The sequence below is a fragment of the Chiloscyllium plagiosum genome, chromosome 23 (assembly GCF_004010195.1).
Source record: "Chiloscyllium plagiosum isolate BGI_BamShark_2017 chromosome 23, ASM401019v2, whole genome shotgun sequence".
NCBI classification, from domain to species: Eukaryota; Metazoa; Chordata; class Chondrichthyes; order Orectolobiformes; family Hemiscylliidae; genus Chiloscyllium; species Chiloscyllium plagiosum.
Genome location: NC_057732.1, coordinates 58,304,512 through 58,317,068, shown reverse-complemented (window position 1 = coordinate 58,317,068; position 12,557 = coordinate 58,304,512). Strand labels below are relative to the sequence as shown.

The window sequence follows — 12,557 nt, the reverse complement described above, 5'->3', positions numbered from 1 at the left end:
CTGAACTGGAGGGGCACCAATATCCTGAGCAGGAGATTTGCTCGAGCTCTTCGGGAGGTTTTAAACTAGTTCGGCAGGGGGATGGGAACTGGAGCTACGGATCTGAGGATGGAGTAACTACTGAACAACCAGATACAGCATGCAGAGAGTCTGTGAAGAAGGGCAGAAAGTTTCAGTCAGTGTGATGGGTTGAAGTGTGCCTATTTTAACGCAAGATGTTGTGGCCATTATGGAGACTTGGATATCACAGGGGCAGGAATGATTGTTGGATGTTCCAGGGTTTACATGTTTCAAAAGGAATGGCCAGGGGTGGGAGTAAAGAGATAGGGGAATGGCTTTGCTAATGAGGGATAGCATCACAGCTGTAGAAAGGGAGGTCATCGAGGAGGGTTTGTCCACAGAGTCAGTACGGGTGGAAGTCAGAAACAGGAAGGGAGCAGTCACTTTATTGGCAGTTTTCTACAGACTCCACAATACTAACAGAGACTTGGTGGAGCAGATTGGGAGGCAGATTTTGGACAGGTGCAGAAGTAACAGGGTTGTTGTCATGGGTGACTTTAACTTCACTAATATTGATCGGATCCTCCTTAGTTCAAATTGTTTGGGTGGAGAGGTTTTTGTCAGGTGTGCCCAGGAAGGATTCCTGACTCAATATGTAGATAGGCCGACTACAGGGAATACCATATTGGATTTAGTGCTTGGCAACGAACCAGGCCAGGTGTCAGATCTCTCGGTGGGAGAGCATTTTGGTGATAGTGATCACAATTCCCTGACCTTTACTATACTCACGGAGAGGGATAGAAGCAGACAGTGTGCGAAAGTATTTAATTGGGACAATGGGAATTACAACGCTATTGGGCAGGAACTGGAGCATCTAAATAAGAAACAGATGATCTTAGGAAAAGGCGAGACTGAAATATGGTGGTGGTTTAGGGAGCACTTGCTGATAGTGCTGGATAGGTTTGTCCCACTGAGGCAAGGAAGGGATGGTAGGGTGAAGGAACCTTGGGAGAAAAGAGATGTCTAGCATCTAGTCAAGGGGAAGAAGGAAGCTTACTTAAGCTTGAGGAGGCAATGATCAGAAAGGGCTCTAGAGGGTTACAAGGTAGCCAGGAAGGACCTGAAGAATGGACTTAGGAGATCTAGAAGGGGGCATGAAAAAGCTTTAGCGGGGAAGAGTCAGGAAAACTCTTAAGGCGTTCTACACTTATGTGAAGACCAAGACGATGGCCAGAGTGAGGGTAGAGCCGATCAGGGATAGCGGAGGGAACTTGTGCCTGGAGTCACAGGTTGCAAGGGTGGTCCTTAATGAATACTTTGCTTCAGTGTTCACGACTGAGAGGGACCTTGACATTTCTGAGGACAGAGTGAAACAGACTGATATGCTCGAACAGGTTGATGTCAAGAAGGAGGATGTGCTGAAAACTTTGAAAAACAAGAATAGATAAATCCCCTGGTCCAGACGGGATATACCCTAGGTTGCTACAGGAAGCAAGGGAGGAGATTGCTGCGCCTTTGGCAATGCTCTTGGTGTCCTCACTGACCTTTGGAGTAATGCCAGATGATTGGAAGGTGGCAAATGTTATTCCCTTGTTCAAGAAAGGGAATAGGGATAATCCTAGGAACTACAGACCAGACAGTCTTATATCAGTGGTGGGCATATTTGAGAGGATTCTGAGAGACAGAATTTACGATTCATTTAAAAAGCATAGTTTGATCAGAGATAGTCAGCATAGCTTTGCGAGGGGAAGATCATGCCTCACAAACCTTAATGAATTCTTTTACAATATGACAAAACACATTGATGAAGGTAAAGCAGTGGATGTAGTGTACATGGATTTTAGCAAGGCATTTGATAAGGTTCCCCCATGGTATGCTCATTCAGAAAGTAAGGAGGCATGGGATACAGGGAAATTTAGCTGTCTGGAAACAGAATTGCCTGGCCCGTAGAAGACAGATAGTGGTAGCAGACAGAAAGTATTCAGTCTGGAGCTCGGTGATCAGTGGTGTTTTGGAGGGATCTATTCTGAGACTGCTACTCTTTGTGATTTTTATAAATGACTTGGATGAGGAAGTGAAAGGGTGGGTTAGCAAGTTTGCCGATGACAAAGGTTGGAGGAATGGTGGACAGTGTGGCGGGATATTGTAAATTGCAACAGGACATTGACAGGATGCTGAACTGTGCTGGTAAGTGACAAATGGATTTCAACCTGGAAAAGTGTTAAGTCATTAATTTTGGAAGATCAAATTTGAATACAGAATACAGGGTTAAAGACACGATTTCTGGCAGTGTGGAGGAACAGAAGGATCTTGGGGTCCATGTCCATAGATCCCTCAAAGTTGCCACCCAAGTTCATAGGGTTGTTAAGAATGTGTATGGTGCGTTGGCTTTCATTAGCAGGAGGAATTGAGTTTAAGAGCTATGAGGTTATGCTGCAGCTCTATAGAGTTCTTGTTAGACCACACTTGGGATATTGTGTTCAGTTTGGGTTGCCTCATTATAGGAAGGATGCTGAACCTTTAGAGACGGTGCAGAGAGGATTTACCAGGATGCTGCCTGGACAGGAGGGCATGTCTTATGAAGAAAGGTTGAGGGAACGAAGGCTTTTCTCACTGGAGCAAAGGAGGGTGAGAGCGATTTGATAGGAGGTGTAGAGAAGCAGAGATAGAATAAACAGTCAGAGACTTTTTCGCAGGATAGAAATGGTTATCACAAGGGGGCATCATTTTAAGGTGATTGGAGGAAGGTTTGGGGAAGATGTCAGAGGTAGGTTCTTTACACAGAGTGGTGGATGCGTGTAATACACTGCCAACGGTGGTAATAGAGTCAGATACATTAGGGACATTTCAATGACTTTTGGATAGGCACAAGAATGATAGTAAAATGAAGGTATGTAGGTTAGTTAGATGTCTTGAGAAGATTTGTAGCTCATGCTGAGGTTCTGGATGTAGGTCTGCTTGCTGAGCTGGAAGGTTCATTTTCAGACATTTTGTCACCATATTAGGTAACATCTTCAGTGAGCCTCCGGATGAAGCACTGCTGCTGTTTCTTATTTTCTATTTATACATGTTTGGGACAACACATCCATCCTAGGACAAGCCAAACAGAGATATGCACGAGAATTCCTAGAAGCATGGTATTCCAACCGGAACTCTATCACCAAACACATTGATTTGGATCCCATTTACCACCCACTGAGAAAAAGAATAGGAAATGACATCAACCCAAGGAAACCCAAACATATATAAATAGAAAGCAGGAAACACCAGCAGTGCTTCATCCTGAGGCTCACTGAGGATGTTACCTAATATGGTGATGAAACTGAAGCTTCCAGTTCAGCGAACAAACCTACATCCAGGTTAGTTAGATCTTAGAGAAGGATAGAAGGTTGACACAACATCAACTGCCAAAAAGCCTGTATTGTGCTGTACTGTTCTATGTTCTAAAATCACTTTCAAGTCTGCAAAATTCCAATGGGTTTAAGTGAGGTTAATTTATCCTTGCACAATAAAATAAATCCTCCAGCCCAGAAACATACCTAATGAAGCTTCTCTGGATGGGTTCTAACACAATTACACAATTTTCCAAATAAGGAAACCAAAACTGTACATAGCATTTAGTACATGGTCCCACAGTGCCTTTATAACTGCTGCAATAACTCTTTTTTATTGTTTTTGCATTCAATTCCACCTGCAATAAATGTCAACCTTCCATTTATCTTCCGAATCACTTACTGTACCCTGCATACCAACATCAGGTGACTCACATACCAGGTCCCTCTGCTGACTAAGCAAAGTATTATATTTTAGTTTCTATATAAAGAAAATATCTGAGCAGCTAAGAATGATTCCTTGGGGTAAGTACTGATACTCTCACTCTCAGGGAATGCCATGAAGAGCACTAATACTCACAGAGCAACCTCAATATTTGTAGCAGGTTCACCATAAAGAAAAAACGTGAAAACCTAGTAAGGGAAACAGGGAAATCTGACCATACAGGCACAAGAATGTGCTCAGACTTCAGTGTACAAACTGGAGCATATGCTATCCACACAATATACATGTAACTTTCTGCCAGTCTACACTAACCACTGTAACAAGTGAAGTGGATATGAGAGTGTTACATGTAAATACCTGAGTGATGGAACCTCGATAAGAAGGTGGTTCCGCAGAAACCTTGCTTGCTGGGCTGCTTCGTGTTAGACTTGCTTCCTGGATGTTTGCCATCGGACCACCTGTATGAAGAGCAGTTAACAACATCAGGTTCTCCTCATCAATTACTGTGTCACATGAATGTGTAGTTCCAGTAAAGTTGATCAAAGCAACAAAATGCTTTGTTTAGAACCGAAGAGGAAAACAATTAAAAATTTAACATTCGTGATTTACTTGCTGGGTTTTCTGCCTGTCTCTCTGGTGAATACAACTATATTTAAAAATCACCGAATCACAGGACTTATAGTACAAGCTGTACACTACAGTTGATGTGCTTAATTCCATATTACAGTGGGAAGGGGAGGATGCAATGGTAATGGTTCACCTTGGTACTAACAAAGTAGGTACAGCTCAGAAAGAGATTCTGCCTGAGACAGTATAGTTAAGAGCTGAAATAAGAAAGCACAACCTCATAGGTAATGAACTCTAGATTACTACCTGAGCAAACTGGCACTGGAAGGTCAAATGTGGATAAATGTAAGAAATTAAGGAATACAGTTGAGGCAGGAGAGAAAAATTCTAATGTGAAAAATAAAAAGGTCAGAGAATGGCAGAAAGGGATTGACAAAAACAAAACTAAGAATATACCACCAGTGAAGAGTAAATGCTCTAAAGATAACAAAAAATGAATCTAAAAGCTGTGCATCTCAATGACTGTAGCATTCATAACAAAGCAAATCTTCTGACAGCACATGTTGAAGTGAGAAAATATGATCCAACAGCTATTATGGAGGTATAGCTGCAGGATTACAAGGATTGAGTTTGGAATGTTAAGTGGTGGATGACATTCAAGAATAGGAAGCTCAGTAAAGGCATGGGTCACTTAATTCCTAAATTAAGTTGCGATTGAAGAGTTAGCAATTACCTTGCTTTTGGAAATCAGAACGTAGTATCGATTTAGGTTGAGATGAAGAACAATAGGAAAAAGAAGTCACTAGTGGGAGTGATCGACATGCGTCCAATGCAAGTAGTACAAATCTAGTAGCACTGGATAGCGTGATAGTGGGTTGGCCAATATGAAGAATTTGTAGTGCATTCAGTTCAGTTTTAGAGAACAATACGTTGTGGATCCAACCAGGGTTTAGGCTACTTTAGATCTTGGAATGTGTAATGAACAGGCTTAATAAATATTGTCAGAATAAAAGAGTCTCTCAGGAACAGTGACCTTAACACTGTACAATTACGTATTCAGTTAGACAATGAGACATTTTGGATAGAAACAATTGTGCTAAATTTAAATAAGAGCAATCACAGAGACATGAGGGCTCAGTTGGCTGGAGTGGACTGGGAAAGGAATTTAGCAGGCAAGATAGTTAAGGAACAGTGGCATACATTTAAGATAATTAAATGTGGACTCTCCCTCTTTATGGGCATTTAAGCGGGCATTGGATAGGCATATGGAGGATAGTGGACTAGTGTAGGTTAGGTGGGCTTGGATCGGCGCAACATCGAGGGCCAAAGGGCCTGTACTGTGCTGTATTCTTCTATGTTCTATAATTGTTTATGACTCACAACAAAGATATACCCAGCAAGAAGAAATCCCAGGAAGTTGTAAACCAAACATGGTGAACCAAGGAAGTTAAGGTGCATGTCAAATTGAAAGAAAATAAAACAAAAATGCAACAAAGATTGGGAGTAAACCAGAAGATTGGGAAATTTTTAAAAAAGTGACGAAAAAAAGGGGGAGAAAATAAACGGACAGCAAACTAGCCAGCAATGTAAAAATGGACAGCAAGAGCTTCTTTAACTAGCTAAATAGGAAAAAAAAGAGTGGTTAAAGTCAACACAAAGCTTTTGGAAATGAGGCTGGAAAATAATATTGGGACCCAGTAAATGGGAGAAGTGTTCAATAAATATTTTGCATCAACCTTCACAGAAGAGGATATTAACATTTTAAAACTACTAAATAATAAAGGGGCAAAAGGGGAGAGGAAAAAAACCATAATCACTCTCACTAGAGAAAAGTATTACAGATACTAATGGGGCTAAAGGCTGATAACGTCCCCTGGACCTGATGGGTAGCATCCTAGACCTTTTAAGTAAGCAACTACAGAAATTGCAGGGGCACTGGTAGTAATCATCTAGGAAACCTTAGATTTAGCAAAAGTCTCAGAGAATTGGAAAACACCCAAGTAACACATCCTTATTCAAAACGGGTGGCATACTAAAATAGGTAATTATAGGCCAGTTAGCTTTACAGTTGTGATCGGTAAGATGTCAGAGTCTCTTATAAAGGGTGGTAACAACAGAGCATTGAGAAATACATAATTAAGCAGAGTTTACATGGCTACACAACTTGGAAATCATGCTTGACAAACTTATTAGAATTCTTTGAGAAGGTAACATGCAGGATAGAGGAAGGGAAAGCAGTGGATGCAATGTATTTGCATTTTCAGAAGGCATATGTTAAGGTGGCACACATTAGGCTATAAGTAATACATGAGCATGGATTGAGAAATAACTGATGACAAGAAGCCACAGTTGAGACAAGGGGTGCATTTTCAGGATGGCAACCTATGACAGCAGAGGGGTCCGTGCTGAGGCCACAAATACTTACAATATATACTAATGATTGGAATAAGGAAGTGAACATACTACCAAGTTTGTTGATGACACAAAAACAGATGCAAAGGCAAGTAATGAGGATGACACAAAGAGTCTACAATGGGATACAGTCAGATTAACAAATTGTAAAAGCTTGGAAAATGGTGTATAATGTGGGATATTTTTAAATTTGTTCATGGGATGTGGACCTCAATGGCTAGACCAGTATTTATTCCCCATTCCTTATTGTCAGGAAGGTAATTAAGAGCCACCCAAATTGCAGAGGGTCACCTATAGGCCAGACCAGATAAGAACGACAGATTTCCGTCCCTAAAGGGTATTAGTGAACCAAATGGGTTTTTACAATTGACAACAGCTACACGGTCACCATTTATTCAAAATTTTTATATAATTCAGATATAGGTGAACTCGAATCTATGTTCTTTGAACATTAGACCAGGGTTCTGGAGTATTAGTACAGTGACATTATCGCTATACCACCAAATCTTTTCAGCTCTAACATTATGCACTTTGGCAGGAAAGATAGAACAGTTGAATATTATTTAAATGAGGAAAGACTGTGGAAAGCTGCCCCACAGATAGATTTGAGGGTCCTTTTACATGATTCACAAAAAGCTAGCATACTAGTTCAGCAGGTGGTGGGCAAGACAAATGGAGTGTTGACCTCTGTTCCAAAGGTAATGGATTACTGAACAGGAAAATCTGGACAAGGTAGTAGTCAGATCACACCTGGAATATTGTGAACATTTTTGGTCTCCTTATCCAAGGAAAGAATTGGAAGCAGTCCAGATTGATTTTGGATATGGAGGCATTTTCTTCGGAAGAAATATTGAGTAGGTTGGGGCTGTAGTCATTGGAGCTTAGAAGAATGAGAGGAAACCTTATTGAAACTTACAAGATAATTGGGGGCTTGACAGGATAGATTCAGAAAGATTGTTTGCCCTTGTGGGACAGTGTGGCTCCAGTGGGCATATTCTCAGAATAAGGGGCTGCACATTTAAGACAGAGATGAAGAGGAATTCTCCCTCTCAGAAAATAGCAAATCTGTGGAATTCTTTACTGTAGAGAATGTCAAGGCTCAAGTATATTCAAGACCAAGATAGACAGGTTTTTAATTAGTAAGGAAATCAAGGATTATAGGGATTAGGCAGGAAAGTGGAGTTGAAGATTATTAGATCAGCTATAAACTCACTGAATGCAGGGCAGATGAGATGGACTGAATGGTCTATTTCTGCTCCTACGTCTTATAAATATAAGTCCTGGTCATAGAGAACCTTGACCATGTCATTGGTCATTACAGACTGATCACAGTTATCACTGTGAAGCAGAAGTGATCACAGGCAGTATTAAAAGCAGCACCTGCAGGCCACAATTCACAAATAAAATCAAAGATCTTAAGTATTTGACAAAGTTTTCTTGCATGTACTGCTGCATATCTTGCATGGTTTGGGAGTTTCTTTCGGGGAGTGAGCATCAGTAATTCTGCCACACTCAATCTTTCATTGTATTTGATGGCCTGGCTTGTGTTACATACATTGGAATAAAGCATTCATAATCCTTCTTTTCAGAGTCACCCAAGTCTGATTGTATGGAGGACTACGATAAAGCATCATTTATGTGTGATATGAATGCCAACTGATTATATTACTCTTCTTGTTTTTGATTTACCAAAAATTGGTTAGTTATTGTTGCTGTGGCCAAGATGCTATGATCATTGACCATGAATTTGTTTCCCTCTGTTCTGAGAAGAAAATAGTCTTTTTTGCTCGTTTCATCTTTGATTTTGCTGTTGTTGAATAAAAGTGAATGTTTTCAATCATTTGAAGTCTTTCCATTATGTGATGGTCCCACAATGAGAAGATATTAGGCTACACTGGGTAACAGGGGAGTACCATTCACTCATCCTGGGTCCTAAGATGGGATGACACAAAGCAGAGGTAATGTATGTAATCTGGCTCTTATAGTGGGCATTACAACAACTGTTGAGTCAAGGTAAAACTGTTTATTGAGTAAATGGATTCTGTGCAGACTGCAAATTGGAGGAACAACACTTCATCTTCCGTCTGGAGGACTTAACATCGAGTTCTCCAATTTCGAATAACCTTCCCACCCACCCACCTCCCAGCTCCCTTTCCAGCCCTGCCCCTCCCTTCTGTTCCACCTACTGACTCTTTCTTCTAGCTACCAACTGGATTCATCCCTCCCATCGACCAACCAGGTTATAACCACTACCTGTGTTCACCTATCACTACCTCACCATTATGCTACTTTCCCCCCCTCCCCATTATCTATAGCTCCTCCTACCCCCACATCTGGTCCTGAAGAAGTTATACCTGAAGCATGGACTTCTTCACCCCCTGATGTTGCCTGGCTTGCTGTGTTCTTCAAGCCTCCTGTCTGTCTACAATACAATAACTGTCAGACAGGTGAGGATGTAAAATAGCAATATATTTATGAATGTGCACTTGTAAGTGCATTGAAGTGCTTTCAGAAGTGCGCAATTTTTGTTTCCCCACTCATTATGTACAGTGTGGAGGACTGTTCGTTAGCTGACAGGGCTTGACATGTGCACAGATGGGCGTTAAAAATGGCAATGGCAGAGGCAAGTACTTCCACATTGCTCAGCATAAAATAGCATGAATAGGCTGCCCGAGAAGTGTGGTGCACAGGTAATGAAGTGAGTAACACTTTCTCAGGATTACAGAGACAAACTTTCTCAGGCTCACAGAGACAAACTCTCCATGAAATCCCCAAACTGACATGTCGCTGATTTCTTGTAAAAGTCAGTCCAATGTTTCTATTTGTGGAAAAGTCCAGAACTAGGTGGAGTTTAAAAGTTCATTCTCTTGGATGGTTGAGAGATTTTGGAGCTCTCTGCCTCAGAAGGCAAGTGGGGTGAAGTAGTTGAAGTAATTTAAGGCAGAGGTAGATAATGTTTTGATAGGTAATAGAATCAAAGCTGATTGGGAGTAGGTGGAAATGTAGAATACAAAATACAAATAGATTAGTCTATGATCTTACTGAATTGTGGAGCAGGTGTGAGGCACTGAATGATCTACAAAAACTCTGAATTCATATTTATCACCTGGAGTTGCTTGGTTTAGAGCCACAAAACACCAGCTTTCACAACTGAGAACCAAAGGATTTGGAAGAACCAAGATGGTAAAGAAAGTCTGATTCATTTGTCACTTGCATTTTATAAAGAATAATATAATAAAAGACAGTGAAAAGCTTCAACAATCACCACAATCTGGCACTGTTTTGAATAGTTTAACAATCAAAAGGATATAAGATATAACTGAGAGTCCTGAGCTGGCTCACCAATGACACCTGCGGCGTCATCCCTCCTCCACAGCTTCGCTGCCACCTGTGTGGGATCCACCAACATAGGAGTCGCCATTCTTTAGGCACCACCACTTCGCTGCTGGGCCCACCTCACCACCATCGATGTAGGATCCCATGCTGATCCCACACTCGCCCCATAACCGGAAGTCCCTAGTTCAGCTGCAACTACGATGACACCAGGAATCCTGGCTCCAGGCATACCATGCTGTTGCTGCTGCCTCACCAACACTATACCACCCACTCTAGGCCTATTGCAAAGAGGAATTCCTGGCTCCGTTGCCAGACAAGACCAGGCTGTGGCCACCCTCCTCCGAGATGTTGCCTTGCTGGCGTCACCATCTTGAAACGTCTGTTGCCACCATCACCTCCGATTGTGGAGGAGCATTGCTACCGTTGCCAGCCCTGAATGTCCCTGTTGCTACTGCTGCTGCCACCTCTAGTCACTGCGAGGAACATCGTCCGCTACCGAGTGCTGGGGCGAATTGCCATTCTGATCACAGCTGCTAAGGCAATTTTGCCGAATCACCCGCCACAAAAGGCTCCAAAGAAAAGACGAAAAAAAAAAGAACAAGAGAGGTGAGAAAAAGAAAAAAAGTAAGCAAGCTCATAGGGGCAGATGGGCACCGGGCAAGAGTCGACATGCAGCCCTGCTACTCCGCCCCATCTTGGATTAGAATTGAAAAGCTCTTCACTCCAACCTTTAAAAATTACATGGATGAGTACTTGAAGTGTTGTAACATTCAAGGCTATGGGCCAACTACTGCAAAATGGCATAGTGTGATGGGTTGGAATTGGTGCAATGGTTCAATGGTCTTCTCTGTACATTATGACTAAGTTCCGCAATAGCCATTCCTAATCAAACCTTTCCTATCCAGCTTTAAGTGCTGACCTCTGTTTTGAACCGTGAGCAGATGAGTGAATGTGGGTGTCTGGAACCCCTCGAGTCTATTTGAATATATACTAAATCACTGATGCAAATGCTGCCAGAGTAATTACCAGTAAGTGCAAGTAATTGAATACAGCTACTGTCACATGCTCCAGAACTCATTTATCAAAATTTTCATTCATGTGCATGAGTGGGGTCATTGATGAAGCCAACATTTATCCCAAATCTCTAATTAAGCAGAAGGCAGTTAAGAACCAACCATATTGCTGATAATCGGAAGTCACATGTCGGCCAGACCAGGTTAAGGATGGCAGAATTTCTTCCCTGAAGGATGAGTGAACTTAACTCAGTTTTTAACCATACTTAGCAATGGTTACACGGTCGCCATAAGGCGAGCTTTCAATGACAGGTTTTATGGAATTCAAATTTTACCATCTGCCCTGCTGGAGGATTCAAAACTATGGCCCTGGAACATGAGCTGGGCTTCCAGATTCCTAGACTTTACCATTACACTACTACCACCCAATTACTATTGTTAGAAGGCTGCTGTGCTCTCAGAAACAGGAACATTTAAATAGGATCAGGAGTAGGCCATTCAGTCCTTCAAGCCTATTCTGCCATTCAAAGAGATCAAGGCTGATCTATGTCCTAAATCCACATAGCTGCATTTAGCCAATATCCCTTAATATCTTTGCTTAACTTTGCTTAAATGTTAAATCTCAGATTTAAAATTTACAACCTGTCCAGTATTAATGGAAAAGTTCCAAACCTCTATTTTACTTGGTGAATAAGAGTTCTTCTTAACATCTCTCCTGAACAGTCTAGTCCTAATTTTTAGACTATGACCCTAGCTCTAGAATCCCCTACTAGTGGAAATAGTTTATCTTCAGCTACTTTAACTGAGCTACAGGGGGTGCACAGAAAGGGGAGCTGGAAGGTAAGCGGAGACCAGTTTAAATTAACGTTTTTCTTTTTGCAGTCTGTGTTTTTTTTTCAACTAGGAGCGGGAACCCGGAAGTCGTCAACAGAGACTTCTGGGAAGGTAAGACGTTTGAGTGGAGAAGGAACCTGAGACACTACACGTGTAGTGTCTCCCACCCTACCGCCTCCTCTAACCTAAAAAAAAGGACTCAGTCGGCTGAACAGGTAAGCTACTTAGTGTTCTTGTTTTGGAGACTAGGCGTAGAGTAATGGCAGCGCAGGCAGTGGAATGTTCCTCCTGCAGGATGTTTGAGGTAGGGGTGACCACCGATGCTCCTGCCAACTTCACCTGCAGGAAGTGCAGCCAGCTCCAGCTCCTCACAGACCTCGTTAGGGAACTGGAGCTGGAGTTGGATGAACTGAGGATTATTCGAGTGGCTGATAGATAGAAGCTACAGGGTCATAGTTACGCCAGAGAACAGAGGTAGCTGGGTAACAGTTAGAGGTGGGAAAGGGAGGAACCAGGCAGTGCAGGGATCCCCTGAGGTCGTTCCCCTCAACAATAAATATACCGCTTTGGACACTGTTGGGGGGGGGGTCAGCCTAGCAGGGGTAAGCTGCAGTGACC

General features: G+C 42.1%; 1 protein-coding gene across 1 annotated transcript in view; it reads right to left on the bottom strand.

The window, feature by feature from the left end:
* Window positions 1-12,557, bottom strand: part of ncor1 (nuclear receptor corepressor 1) — a 413,945-nt gene that overhangs the window by 69,197 nt on the left and 332,191 nt on the right. Inside the window, exon 28 of the mRNA XM_043713232.1 lies at window positions 4,135-4,235. Coding sequence (XP_043569167.1) covers window positions 4,135-4,235 — 101 coding nt within the window. The remainder of the gene's footprint in view (window positions 1-4,134; window positions 4,236-12,557) is intronic.